Source organism: Rhinolophus hipposideros (assembly GCF_964194185.1).
Source record: "Rhinolophus hipposideros genome assembly, chromosome: 10".
NCBI lineage: Eukaryota > Metazoa > Chordata > Mammalia > Chiroptera > Rhinolophidae > Rhinolophus > Rhinolophus hipposideros.
The window spans coordinates 24,723,854-24,739,463 of NC_138056.1; the positions used below are offsets into that span (position 1 = coordinate 24,723,854).

At 40.2% G+C, this 15,610-nt stretch overlaps 1 protein-coding gene across 3 annotated transcripts in view; it reads right to left on the reverse strand.

Annotated features, from left to right (window-relative positions):
* The window catches only part of ELP4 (elongator acetyltransferase complex subunit 4), a 228,135-nt gene that overhangs the window by 7,020 nt on the left and 205,505 nt on the right, over positions 1-15,610 (reverse strand). The window contains exon 10 of one of the 3 annotated variants that reach the window (XR_013994164.1): positions 2,180-2,377. Coding sequence is in view for 2 of the 3 variants with exons in the window: in XM_081062435.1 (XP_080918561.1) it covers positions 2,246-2,377 (132 nt within the window). In the remaining variant the exon portion in view is untranslated. Of the gene's footprint in view, positions 1-1,967; positions 2,378-15,610 lie in introns of those variants that run through there. The other 2 variants (XM_081062436.1, XM_081062435.1) reach the window with 2 other exon arrangements.

A 15,610-nucleotide genomic window follows, 5' to 3' on the forward strand; every position in this document is an offset into this window, starting at 1 on the left:
AACACATTTTTAGAGTGGGTTTTTATCGGAGGAAAACAGAAATATACATCCCTCTTCAATAGCTTATTTTTTACAAAGCCTGCCTAGTGAATCAGAACAAAGCACTTGCACCTGAGTTTTGGAAAGCCCAGGTACTATTATTGTTCGGAATGCACTTTTATTGAGTTTGAAAAGCGTTTTTTTATATTTAAAATAAGTTGGGTTCAAATACATGCATTCAATTTTTATAGTATTTATCTGTTCGCAAAGCATATAGTATTAGAGAGTAATTGGCTGTTAATTTCATTGACATAGCAGCCAGGGTAGTAAATCAACGACCTACTAAGTATTTTTGACAAGCAATTTACATATCTGATGACTTCACATTTCGTTTTCAGAGTCAAATGCTATGCAATTGTTTCGTTGTGTGTTTGTATCAAATGAGTCACAACACGGCAAGAAAAAGGTTAGCGTTATTAAAATAATAACCTGACTAAAATACTCATTTGAATTTGTTCAGACTGTTCATAATGCTTTCAAAGGATATAGCAAAGCTTTTGTGGAGTATCTGCACATTATTTACTATCTATGGACTAAATTGATTTTTTTGAAGTTGCTTTAAATTTTAAAAGCACCTTCGCTTAATATAAAAGCCTTTTAATTTTAACTGACAGATCAATTCTGAAACTTTATTTTGAAAAGAAAATGGGGAAGAATTTGTCTTTCGAATTAAAAGAAGTGAAAAAAATAAACCAGACACTCAAAAAAAAAAAATAGAAGAAAAAATCTGATTTTTAGTACTAATGAAATAGTGGGTGACAAAATAGTTGTCTTTTTGATTTTGATCACAAAAAATAAACTGGTGGTGACAGGATATGATGGAGAGATTTGACATCCTGGCAAATCACTGTCATTGATTCAATTATTCTAATTCTGAATAAAAGCTGTATACAGTATGTGTTTATGCTACAGTGGGTTTTTTTAAGTGACTGACATTCATCATATTGGTTAGACAGTTTAAAAACCTAGTCTTTGTTTTCTTCAATGTTGTCAAGAACAAATAAAGTATAATTTGTGGTATATTAAAAGCAAACTGCTTAAAATGCTTGTTATAACTGCTTCAAAATATCCCAACATATTTGAAAATGTATTTTGGAAATTCAGGTTCTCGTAGAGGATGTTAAACAGCTTTTTATAAAATGAAACTCTACTTAAATATGCAAGTTACTTTTTAAATTTTGTTTTTTTGTCTACTATTTGTCAAAAGCTTTGAGAATATGGAACTATGATTCAAAAACCTAGTGTTTTATATGAAAACTGCTTTAGTATGCTATATACCCCCAAAAGACATGTTTATGTGGTTATAAATGTACATACCCAACCGATGTTCATAATTAACAAAAGGATTTAGCTAATGCAATGGAAATTTGAGTTAGCTTCAGTTTTCCACTTAGTCTCAGACCTATATTCTGTAAAAATCTCTCCCCAGGTTTCAATACATGTTTTCTTCCCCAGTATCTTAGCATTAACGTAGCTGTCAGTTTGAATTTCAATCCTGAATTATGTGTTGACATAATTTCATGGTGCTGACTTTAATTGTTTAGGATTACTAAATAGAAGACCATATACTTCTTTTTCTATACTTTCTATCACTCAAGTTTTTTATATTTATTAACTTCTATAGCAGACTAATTAACGGAGTCTTAATCCCAAAATATTATTTTGTCTTCATCAATTTAGTAACAGGATGCATGAATGCAAACCCATTTTATTATAGTCTTCATATACTAGCAAACAAATTCCTCATTGTTTTAAAAACCTTAGCACTTTTGGTGGCAAGTGACTCTTTCAGAAATAAAGAGAAAATATGTTTTTCATATATGATTTTGAATTTCATAATGCTTTATATGCTACCTGCTGTGACAGGTAGTTTACCATGAAATAAGTGCCTTAATACACGTACGCCAATGACCACTGTAAGGCATCATGAATTTTTGACATTTTAGTTGCTTTTATTTAAAAATTAAAATGACCTATCTTCTTTAGATATAGCATAAAACAAAATTTTAAAATGAAAGTATTTCTGCTGTACTATTTCTGTATAAAAAGTTGGTTAAAAAAAAAGAAGAATGGTGGTCTCATTTTGCAATCCTGTGTTTTTCAAGACGTGGAGGGTCAAATTGTTAAGAAAAATATTTACATAAGCTATTAGCGATCATAATTAGAATGCCATAGAACTCTGCACGCAGAGACTAAGAAGGAAATGCTAGAAGTCCAGGTGCTTCTTGCCTCCGGCCATCATGCCACAGCCTGGGCCCAGCCGCGTGGCGGATTCTGCCACATCCTGTTTGCTTGAGCGGCTCACTGTGTCTGACAAGTCTGGAGGCAAATGCAGTCGCTACAGCAGAAGATTTCAGGAGAAGGAAAGAAAGAAAAAAAATTAATTTTGCTTTCATGAGCACACTTCAGGATACAATATTATGCTCTGTTGATCAGCATTTAGTCTTGCATATAAAATTCCTACTACAACAATTCTTTAGACTGAAGCCCAATATAATCACATCCCACTGATGCTAGATTTCACAAATTATAGCTGTTATATAAACCAGACCAGGAATCTCAGTGGAACATTTCCAGAGTCCAAATCTAAACATATATGATTTTTCTTATTTAGGTAGAAATACAAACATGTATATGCATAAATAAAAGCATAATTGAAAACAAACAAACATATAATAATGGCAGGGTTGCTTTTTGGCTTTCTTTTGTTTTTGCCAGGGCTCCAAAATGCTATTTTTTCAATTGAATATAGCTTTTCAGCAATTATGGGTTCTCATAAATGCCTGTTTCCCTTTGTCTATTAAGTTGACATGAAGATGATTCTATTTCAAGGTTATACTTTCTCTAGAAACTTGCAATTTTCATAGAAATACTGACATGATGAAAACAAATTATACCAATAAAAGGGTCAATATTTTTCATATGCTCAGATAAGTCATCTATAACATCTGTTACAAGTCTTGGTAGGTTTGTTTCTATGCATGATGTTGGGTCATGTTTTCAAAAGTATTGTGTAGCTTTGAACATCTCCCCATCCGAATTGTTTTTCTGCAGATACAGGTTGATTTAAGCAGATATCGGCTGATGTAAGCAGTAAGTGACCATAATTATATAACAGTTACCGTAATAAGGGAGAAATATTCATATTTCAAAATAACTTTTTAGGTTTTTTTATTATCAAATTCCTTAACTATTAGTGCTAATAGCTCACATGATTTGTTTCACAAAAATCCATAGTCAAAGGAACATATCTGTTGTGTGTGAGGCACAAAGTGGGTGTGGGAGGAGAAAGGTAAGCAAGGCAGGGTCGGGCCGTGCAGTGAAGTTGGCGTGAAGTGACCTGGAGACAACCTATAGGAAACCCTTCCTTTGGAAAACTCCCTTCAATACCAAAAAAAATAAAGATGAGAAAGGTTAGGATCATTTGCTTTTTTGTCAAAATATTGTGATCCACAAGGATATGTTCTGGCTAGTTTCTTTCATGTGTTCACCGCATGTGAACACAAGCGGTGTGCGGAGGACTGAAATATTTTAAAACATTAAAAAAAATTTATGAAAATATTCTTCCTTGATTTCAGTTTGCCTGTATGTACTTATTTTTTAATGAAAATATATTTAGGATGAAAGACAGTATCACACAGATACATGATCAACAAAGATGTCAGAAGGCCAGGAAAATCGGCAATATCCAGATAGTAATATTCATATAGTTGTACTCATTTGTATCCTTGGCCCCAGCCTGTAACATATTAAGTAATTAAGTGTCTATTTTTTGAATGCTACAAAGCTCTAATAAAGAGATATTTCTTTCTTTGTTTACACAATTCTTTCATTTCTAGATACCCTAGAATGTTCCACAAAGGATTTCAAGCAGAAATGAAAGGGTGAAAGGCTCAGGAGTCTCAAATACGTGCATGACTCGAAAGCCTGAGGTTAGGAACGTCTTTGTAGCATGAACTCTGTCAGTGTTCTCGTGAGGAAGCATGAGGGAAAGATACATTTAATTATGTCTGAGTTTTAATTTAAAGTTTCTTTAAGATCTTGGAGTTAACTGCTAATGAGCAAAGGAAAACTGACCAGGATGCATGCATGATCTGAAGGTTAACAGAAACTTAAAGAAAATTCACCATTAAAGAACGTGTGTGTACACTTTTGGTTGGGACCTCACAAGGATGATGTCAGATGGTTATTAGGCTGCTCAGGAAATCAACGGGATGAGTAGAATCCACTGGAAGCGAGGCATTCTGAAAGGACGTGTGAACAGAGCACCTCCCACACCCCGCCTTTCCTTAGAACCCGGTAACATGAATAAGACAAGCACACAGGTACCACTCATAGTGAGTGGTCCAGATTATGGCTGCACGAAAGGCAGAGACAAAGCAAGAATCATGGTGGGGGGAGGGGAGCAGCAAAAAGCTTCAGTGGGGATGGGCTAGGTGTTAAATAATGAACTGGATTCTGACATGTAGAAATGGTGAGCTGCTTAACAGTAGAATTGACGTATCTTTAAGATGCATCATCTAGTTGAAGGTTACACTGCTCTGACAATCTAAATGAGGAAACTAGTGTCATTGATTCAGAACCCGCATCATACCATTTATTTTAGGAGCTTACCTATTTGCTAAAAATTTCTCTTCTGTTTCTCTAGGCGATGAGTATGAGCCAGTTGGCTGAAAGCCCTTCCTAGCCAAGGTAGCTAAATGTGACGTGTGACATGCTTGGAAATCTTTCAGGTTGAACAGCGTTCAAGAAAAGTCAAATATCCGTTCGTGTGTAACTTCTGAGCACAAAAATTTGGGGTGACGTGATTAAATGCTTCCGACCAAAGGCTACGTTGCAAAGGCTAGTTGCACACTCATGTCCTTTGAAAAAGCTGAAGGGTGGCTTTCGGAAATATGCGAATCTGTGTGATTTTGCTGGCTTTTGTTGATGATGACTTTAACGAGCTTACTCTGCAGTCTAAATTCTCAAGCAGTGGGTTTTGTTTTCTTCCTTTCTGAGCCTCCCCCTGCACACCATGTCAGTGCGATGTGAAGCAGCGAGGAAGAAGGAGGGACGGGGTCCAGGCTTGCCAGGTGTGTCAGGGACTTTTCCTCTGAGGCTTCCAAAGCACTTACACACTTGACATGTGCATGTTCAGATGCTGCTGTACCCTAGATCTGTCTTGTGAAAAACAACATGCTGCTGTAGGATACTCTGCATAGCGTGGTGACCTCCTTTTGGACGGAAAGCGGCAAGGCTGCGGGGGTGTACGGAGTTCCAGACCTTGGGGTTTCACTGCTTGATGTTTTAAATAAAAATCAGACCATATATATATATATGTATATATATATATATATATATATATATATATGTATATATATGTATATATATGTATATATATAAATCATACTTTTTTAGCCTCGTAAACCAAATCAACGTACTCATCTTTCTCATTTTATACCCGAGGCAAGGGTTGCAAACGTATCTTACATCTCTAGCTGAAATTTTTCCACCTGAGTTTCTTTCCCCAGATTCTGGGAGGATGGGCCTGGGCTGTGGGTGCAGGAGACGCATATTTGGCTGACTGGCTGCCTGTGTTTTTCTATTAATGCCTTGTCTAAAATGATGGTTTTTATGTAGGCAAAGGGATTTGGGAAAGGTGTGACAACTTCCAATTTCCCTGCAGAGGCCTAGGAGATTTGTAGCAATCCCTCTGGATCAATGGGTCCCTTTTCTCGAGGGATACAAGGTGGGAAAGCATTGAACAGATTAGGGGAGCTCCTGCCATAAGGCCCCCTTAGGCAGCGCTGGGTCGTAATGAAGCAGCAGCCCCACAAGTGCCTGGCTCTGCGGCTCTGGGGGGGCCATGCCCAGCCAGCCTTTGAGATTCTTCCCCCTCTGCAAACCTCTCTCTTTTTGTTGGGCTAAGACCCTGTCTGTGTTTTGCTCTCTTGAGTCCACACCTAAATGGATCCTATAGACACACAAGATTGAATTTCCTGGCTCCATAGTTCCCTTCCTAATTCCTTTTCTCCCCGCCTGCCAGCCCCGTGCTCAGCACTCACAGCTCCCAGACAGAAGGGGCAAGATAATGAATCTAGATTACACCTGGATTTGAGACAAATTGCAGGTAAATACCCATTAAAATAAGGTTAATCAATTTATATTTCTCGTATTTTGCCAAGGCCAACCCACCAGGCGCTGTTTGTTTTCTGAGAACAATCAATGTAGTACGTTTTAACCCTTAGCAGATGAATAGAGATTTGTTTCAATCCTTTTACAATTTCTGATATTTCCTGAAAAGTCACACTTCGTACATATTACTCACAACCACAGAAATAGGTGTTAATATTTCAAAATACTTCCTAGTTTTTTCTTTCCTCTTTAAAACATAGCCAATTTGAACTAAAACTTGTAAACACCTTAGAACATTTAGGTTCTACGTGGGTCCCTTCACAGAGACAGCTAGCAACAGTTTTATACCTCCCTCTGTCACTTACTCTCTGTGTGACCTCAGATAAGACACCTCAATGTCCTCCTCTATGACAGGGGAATAATTCTCCCCTCACAAGACTGTTGTCAGGCTCAAGTGAGATGCATAAGTGTTCTGTGACCTGTCAAGTACGACACTAACTTATTTATACCTCTTCTTGCTCCAAAAAAGGATTTGACGCGGCTCATAAAAACAAATATGGTACAAGGTAAAAAATCCGTGAGTTTAGGGCAGGAAAATGAATCTACAAGTATAATGAGCTGTACATAATTATAACTGACATCAGCAGAATATTGGACTTAGCCAGCAGGTCTCAGTCAGTAAGGCACGTTTGAGCATTAAGTATACATTGCCCTCCACTGCGATTCTGTAAAGAAATATAGAAGGAAACTGCAATCACAGTCTGCTTCTAGAAAGATTTTAAAAATCTAAACATTTTGCTCATACTTAGTCAGGCAGTAGTGAAACTGGAGCTGCAAGATGCCTGGCTTCTGGGCCAGTGAAAATATGTATGGCTGTATGAAGGAGGCAATTTGGGGGTCCACCTTATTTTAACACTCTTTCGCACATGTATTCTTTGCTGACAAAATATTAAAAGAAACGCTAGAAGATGAAGCTTCTCCACTCAAGTTTTAAAAGAATCGCCCCCCTCTTTATATAATGGGGAGGAAACAAATTAACAAAAGACAGACTATCCTATTCCCCTCCAGATCCTTTCAAGAGCTGTGTGATGCCCTCGCCTGGAGGACGCTTTGCTGATTTCTGTGGCTGTACTCTGTTATGAGGCCCTGCTCTGAATGTCAGGGAATGAATCACTACAGGCTGAGGAGCTGTGATACAGAAACACTCCCACCCCCTCCAAAAAATGGCTTTTTCTAAAAAGGTAGAAGTTTGTTTCTCTCCCACTTTACAGTCTAGCCGTAGGCAATTCTGAGCTAGAAGGACGCGTCCGCCATTCTCAGCAAGGAGCTTCTCCTTCGGGCTCCACGGCTGATGCTTTTACTCTCTCTCAGCTGATGGAAAGAAGTGACCGAGGCAAGACCTGGAAGCTGGACACATCACTCATATCCAGAACTTAGATATGGCTACACCTGGCTGCAAGGGAGTCTGGGAAATGTTCCAAATTGTGTAAAAATGTTTAACAAATCCATTATTATGGAAGGAGCAAATGGATATTGGGAGACAACTTCTCAACAGTTTTGAGAAGGGCCACAGCAAAGGGATCACCTTCCAGAAGCATTCACTCAGGGCGGGAGTTACTGCTGACTGTCTGGGGCTCCATTCTTAGCTTCTGACCAAGGAAATGCACACCTGATGCCTCGATAGCCCAGAGTGTGGGGATTAAAGTAGAGCTCAGTCTCTATTGCTCGTTATTAAAAAGAGAGAGATTTCCCCTTCCTTTGTGGGAAGACTGATATCCTTTCAGTGGCACAGGAAGGATAGAAGGGAGGAGACAGATGAAGCAGGTTTGATATATTCGTCATCACAATATCGCTGTTATTTCTTCATAAGACATTAGAGTGTTGTTTCACTGATAAAAAACGTCCACGTTACATGCGATTATGTAATTATTATATTTTTACACTGTTACATTTGCAGTAGTCCATAATCACTACATTATTACAATGTAATATTATGTTGCAATTATTCTCCACCTGGTTAAAATTTTGCAAAGTGGAAGATGTATCAGCCTAATTTTTTGAAATTTGTGTTGCTCTCATATAGGGATAGGCCAGGAGAAACCATGCCAAAACCAATTTTTGCTCTTTTTTGCTTGGTAGGTGTAGTGGCCGAATATTTCTGGAAAAGATTCTGCCAAACATGATCAGGTTTTAGTTTTTGTTTGTTTAAGATCCAATTCATTCTCAGGGTTTATGATTAAAATTATTTCTGTTGAATGTCATAATCACACTACATCCTTTGAATTGAGAAAAATTCATTTGGTTCTTCCTGATTGTTCTGAAAATTAGACAAAATTTCAGCTTGGGAACATTACATATTGGCTGCCCATGGAAAAATGCTCAGGTGTACAATTATTTTGACCGTCAGTTATAACTGGCAGGATTGTCTTGCCTCTAAATTCACCTCTCTGAAAGCAGACTGTGAGGAACTTCCTTGTCTAAACAAAAGTGTGATTTGTGAAAAAGCATGTGTCTGTGGCAGAGATTGCTAGCTTCTTCCCAATACCTATTCTCTTCCTTTGCAGTGAGTGAAAGATTCTCTGAATATCAGCGAGGGCATGTGGCATCTCATAATAAAGACCACAGTTTCCTGCTTCCCTTGCCAACAGATGAGGCCGTGACTAAGTTCTAGTCACTTCATCTTGAGCATTAGTTTAGGGTCAGATCTTTAAAGAGAGGGAGGGGCCCTTTACTTCTCCTTTCTCTCAGTATCCATATTTGACCTTGGCAAGAGGGCTCCTGCCTGCCTAGAGCTTGTATCCTTCTTAACAGGATATGCTTTGGATATCCAGAAACTTACAACTCCCTGTCCAAATGGCCACAAAGCCTGCACAGGTCTCTTCCCCAAGTTTGTCCCCCACGGGTGGGCTGTGTGTCTGTGTGCACACCGTGGGGCTGCAGGAGTAGCCAAGGGACTGCTGTCTGTGTGGCGTATGGAGGGGTTTGATTGTGCAGGCTGGGTATCCCCACGCACGTGCACTTAGCCTCGTGTGGGCAGAGAAAGGGGGTGGGCTGCAGGCCAGTTCTCTTTGTCTCCATGTTCTGGAGGAGAACCCTGATCCGAAATTTAAACTTGGCTTCCTAAGGAAGGTGTACTTGTGAAGGAAGGGAGCCAAAGCATATTTAATGGTTTGCTGGCTTGATAACTTAAAAGTACTTAGGCATATAAAATGATGGTCCTCTTTTTGCATTCTTACTCTAGGCCCCACACAGGTTAGGGATGAGCCTCACTTTTATCTTCCCACTTGCTGAAGTGTGGACTGTGCAGCCATCTTGGACCATCCAATGGAAGCTATGGGCAGTGCAGGGCACAGGGAAATGATAAAATCAGTCTGGGGTCTCCTGACACCACCTGGCCACCAAAAGAGCCCTGGGTCGCCCACCTGGGCTTCTATGTGAGAGATATATAAATTTCTGTATTACTTAAGGCACTGTATTTTTGGAACTCTGTAATAACAATCTAACCTATATCCTGTTTATACAGAACTTGGTACCTGCAAAATGGAGCACTCGAGTTCTGCGATCTAAATATGTGTTGCTTAGTGGCTGGAAGGTGGGCAGTGAGGTCACCTACTGCAGACTGGAAAGCTGGTGACCTGTTATGCCCGGAAGGCAAACCTTATTACACCTTCTTATCAGTGGCTCTAGGCAAAACGGAGAAATTCAGAATACTGGTGTGTTACATACTTTTTGCCATTTTCAGCAAAGTTATTTATACAAGACAAACGAACGTAAGCTAGAACTATGGAATTTGGAAGAAGAGACGAAGGGACTAGGTCTGGTAAAGGAGGTGCTCTGTCTGCGGCTCACAACCTCCCCTGACTAAAGCCTTGGCCATCTGGGGCCTCAGAGCCCAACTGCTTCTGCACCTGCACACCCAAGCAGGCAGCCTTCCCAGGAGACAGCTGTGCCCCTGCGCCTTGGTGGGATACCCTGCTAAGAGGCTGGCCAGAAAATGGGAGCCAGCTCCGAGACAAAAGTCAGAGTCAGGGTGTTGCCTTTCCTCTCAAGCTGGTTATTTTAGGTGGCATCAAGCTAGTTACTGAGAAGATGAAAGAGGGAGGTATGGGGAGAATAGAGAGGCCAGAAAATAAGACTGACGTCTTACAATGTAACACATGTGGCAGACACGCATCCATTCCAAAGGCCCTGAGGTTTGCCTGCCTGCAGGGCAGTCTGGAAAGGTGTGAGTTAGGCATACCTCATTAGATGTATCTGGACTGGACTCGGAAGGTGGAACAGAAGCAGGAGCTATCTTCCTGCTACTCTGACTGCTGCAATTGGTAAGCACTGTTGTAGGAACATTTTGTTTGCATCAGTATTCCGGTGACTGGTCCACAGTGTCGTGGGAGCTGAAAGGCAGCTGTGGAAGTGGAGGCCGGACCAGTGTCTCAGCGTCCACTTATTTGCTTCATGGAGGTCGAGAGCACTTGTAGCAGTGGCAGTGGAAATGTCCTAACCCCAGAACTGCCATCACAAAGGAGTGCCCTGCAGGTCCAGTGGTGGCCTCCCAATTCGTCACCTTTCTGACTATGGTAGAGGTAGCAGCTTCCCTGGAGGCCGGTTTGGTGGCAATGTCCCCAGCCCTTCCCCTAATTTCGCTAGCTACCAATTTTCCAGTATAAACTTTCCTTCTGCATAAAATAATCAGCTGGGATCTGTTTCCTATAGCTGAATCCTAGAACGATGTTTAGATAACTCTTTGGCTACGATTACTTGCTAATAGACTGGGAACCTTCTAAAGTCTTGAGGGAATTGTACTGCCAAAGAAACTACGAGCCTGGTCAAAAGTCTGGGATTATCCAATCCCTAAAGTAATCTTAGGTCCCCAACCCTGATCTATTAGTAAGTGGGAAGTGAGAAGTGTGCAGTCCCCGCAAGGCAGACTCTCAAATGAAGACTTCATGCAGCCATGAATGATACCGGACAAAGAATAATTTCCTAAAGGGGTACAGAGGATAACGGACAAGGGAGTTTTCTCAAGAGAGCAGAAGTGGGGCTACAAATGGGGCTAAAATCCTCTACCGCCAGTGCAGAGAATTTTGCAGTTTCTAGCCACTAGGATTCCCCACTCACCCCTGAAGAGGTAGTAAGTGTGGGAAGAAGGCTGTGCATGGATATTTAAGTTCCAAAGGGTTGTGGGCTATGATAGAGACTGATCATTATCCTCCAATATCTACTCTCTCCTTTCCCATTAGCAGAAGAACCCTTGAACACACAGCCATCCTGAATAAAGACTTCATTTCCATGTTTCCCTTTCTGCTCGCTGTGACCAAGTTGGAAAAGAGCAGAAGTGATGCTGCAACTTCAGGACAATCGAACGGAATTTGAACCCAGGCAGTCTGGCTTCAAAGTCCACATTCTTATTCATTATTCTATATGTCAGTACTTTTCGAAGCACTAGAAATAAAATAGTGAACAAGACAGGCAAGATCCCTGCTTTCAAAGAACTTACAATTTCAGAAAGGAACAATACACAGACATTGACATGACTTAAGAGGAGACAGCTGACATATAGGAAAGCAAACAAATGAAGAAGATCATACAGATGGTGAGAGGTGCTTTTAAGGAAATAAAACATGGTGACATGATATGGGCAGGGGGTACCATTTTAAGTGGGGAAGGCCTTTCTGGAGAGTACATTTGAGCTAATAACTAAATATGAGAAGGGACCTATAAAGACCTGGAAATAAATTTCAAGGCAAAGGTAATAAAATGCAAAAGCCTTAAGGCTGGAATAAGCTTGGCATGTTTGAAGGACAGGAAAAAAATTCAGTTTTTCTGTGGTGGTTGACAAATAGGGGAGAGGCTATGAGAAGTTTGGCTTGGTGGGTAGGTAGGTATCAGATCAGACCACGTAGGGTTTGTAAGCTGTGGTAAGTGATTTGGATTCTTAGCGCAAAGGGTGGCAAGAGAGTGGTGTAAACTTATTTCTATGAATAACACCAGGGCTCTCCTTACAAACCATAAGGTTTTGTAAGGACACCATGGTCCTTACAAAACCATACACAAACATTTTCAATAACAGAAAACAACAGTTGTTACAAACATGTATATTCCTTAAGGACAGAATTTTCTAAAACGTGGCTGTACATGGGCTGTTCTAGATCCTGTTTTCTTCTGATTCAAAAGAAACTTTCTATCTACTAAGTGACCCACAGTACCCCCTACCCCACCCTTCTCCTGAGGGGAGCGGTGATTCTCAATCTCATGCCTGCCCAACAGGAAGATTCCAGTTGGAGGGGTTGGAGCCTGTGTACAATGTTCGCGGAGGAGAAAATGGCAGGACTGTTTGGGGGGATGGTTTGCTGAGTTTAATCCTCTTAAAATGCGAGTCAGAATCTTTTAGATTGCATAGTAATAAGAACGCCACCATGTTTCAGTCCCACTGTTCCTAAACTCCCAGACATTTAAGACATGGGATAGTCATGTTATTTTCCTCCTTTATTTCACATGTCAACAAAGAACAAACTAGGTTATTCCTGGAGAGAACTTTGCTTAAAATGGCTATACCTTCTACACAAACTAAAGGCAGTATCTTTTTTCTTTTCTTTTGTTTTCTCCTTTGTTCTTTTGCACATTTAATTCTCATTAATGCCCTGAACTGAAAACAAAATATCATGGTAACACTTGGAATAAGGTGATTTAAAATGTTACCTAAACTTGGACGGTAGAAACACTGGGAAAGATATCTTCCCTCAACGCTGATTAGCTTCTCTGGGATAAAGGAATGGGATGGATAAGGCACACACGGCCGCCACCACCCCTGCGGTTCCCTGACTGTGGACCACTGACTAAATGAGACTCCTCATATCTCCCCAAATGACTCACTTCCATTCATCTTTCCTTAATGGCGTAGCAGGGCTTCTTACTCAGGCAACCTATTTACTGGTCTCTAACTGCTGCTTCACCCAAAGCTTGCATGGCTCTGGTACACACAATGCAGACAGGGGCATATAAGCTCCAGAGTGTGTAGAATTTGAATTAAGCTTCAGCAGAGCCAAGCTGAGAGATGCTTGAGGTCTGGGGCCTACTGCTGCTATGGCAGTAAATGGAAGAAGACCGGGATCTTTCTGTGGATGGACTGTCATTCTCATAGGCTCTTGGAGCCTGCTTTGTCCAGGAAGCCCCTTTTCTAAACCCAACGCAAGGGAGGAAACATTTTAGGAGCAATGTTTTGGGTCTACCTCGCAGGTGGCGTAGGAACAGTAAGATATTTTAGGAACATACAGTATTTTTGGATCCGAATGTTGAGCTTGAAAAAAAATTTCTTTTCGAAATAAATTCTAACAACTAATGATATGAGAATTCCTTTTCATCCTCTTTTTTCCTTTTAAAGCATGTGGATACTACTCTGGAGGTGGTTAAAGGTAACATTCTCTTTGTTTCTGTCTACTAGAATTCAAACTAATGTTTGCTCCTTACTATAATCCGAAGCCTCCAACTCAGTAAGTAAACTGTTAGCAGATGTGTGTGTAAATTCAACATTGATCCCTGAATCCTAGCTATTTTTAGAACTATAGCAGACCCAAGGCTCAACTTAGAGACTAGCAGAGGTCTGACTGATACAAAGCTTATAGAATAGATGAATTCTAAAATGTAAATAGCAGAAATCAGAAAAGGATATTAATGCCAGTCCACTAAATAATTTTCAAAATTGGCAGCTTTTGCCGAACCCTTCTCTTGGAAATGTGGCAATCATATCCTTTTTGTATATAAGTGAAGCATATATATGAAATATATTGATTTCCTTTTGGCTGCCCACAAATGAGTCCCGAGAGCATAATGGCCAAAGTGTTTACTTGCATAATGCCCTGCAGTGTATGCAGCACATTACTCCACAAAAGCCTGAGATGGGGTATGAAGTGCTCGGTGGAAATGGCAATGTTACAATGTCCTGACAGCATTAAATCTCCCCACTCCTCTTTAGTTACCGTGAGATCCCCACACCGAAGGGTCTGCTAGTTCCTGGGTATGAAGAAAGAATTTTTAATGGGGCCAAATGTAGGTGTTTACAAGGGGGGAATTGTTGTTTTTTATTAGGAGCTGCCTTATGTTCAATAGTTGTGTTTACTTTGCCAAGCTAGCCAGAATTAGAAATCCCCATTGCTAGGCAGCCTAGAGCGTCTGCAAAGTATTTCTGGGCATTCAGGGCTGAAGCATGTGCTGCCCAAAGGCAGGTTTCATTACAGTGTGTTATTTAGTCCTCTTCGTCCCTCCCTCCCCCCCCACCCCAGATAGCAGTGCTTCTATAGCAGGAAATCTTGGTTACTTTATGCTGAAACATATTTACATGACTGAAACACAACAATTAGCACATTTGTAAAGCTTGAGGGATAGGCACATTTTAATGGTTTTTTGAAGCAGGCTGATTTCCTGGAGCTTTTAATCTTATTTTATTTTGTTCTACATGCATGAACAAGTTCTTCTTTACTATAGGTATTTTTCAAAGTCTGCCTGGTGTGAATGTGAATGAAAAGAAAATTATACAAAAATTAACTTTATATTTCATCTTTGCTAAATCCAATTCCCAACTTCTTTCACCAGTTCAATATGTATGGAGGGCTACGCGATTATCTTTGACATGTTGTATTAGCTTTTATACAAAGGCAGTTAGGTAGTAGGTTTTTGGTTTGACAAAATGAAATGTGGTTTTCTCTATACTGACTGTACAAAAACTTTCCATAATGAACTAAAAGTATCAATTACAGCAGTGAGTTTCTTCACTCTTCATGGTCAGATAAAGGTACACTCTCCTACGTGGTGCATATTTCACTTGCTCCCAACGTAAATTAACACCCAGGTGGTATTAAGTAGTATAATTTGGTAAGTGTTACTGTGTGTGTGTGTGTGTGTGTGTGTGTGTGTGTGTGTCTGTTTATACATCCAACACGTAACATGGCAATATTGTCATGAATATTTCAATATATTTTAAATCTATAGATTAATTAATTGCTGAAATCTTGGTAAAATTTAGAAAACAAAAACAAAAACCTTTCCTATCAGAGTGTTCAGAAATGAAATGAAAAGAACACTTCCATTTTCCTTTTGATTTCTGAAAGCATGCTAACCCTGAAACCTCCCATTGCAATTTTCACTTAAAAGTTATGGCAAACTTACAATTACACTGGTTTCCAACAGTCACCCGGTACATCTATCTCCCTCCTCCACAGACCTCCCTCCTCACCAGTCTCAAAAGGAGCTTAGTGAACAGACTGGGCAACGCCAGAGCCCTCTCTCCACATGCCTCCGGGCAGTGATGGGGCAGCCAGACCGAGCACTCCAGCTGAGGGATACAGATCACAGATGACGACATAACTCCAAAGAGTAACTCTTTGCTGAAGTGACTTCACCGATAAGAAGTAAGCAGAAAATCAATTTAGTCTTAGATAGAAAACCTCTCCATGAATAATGG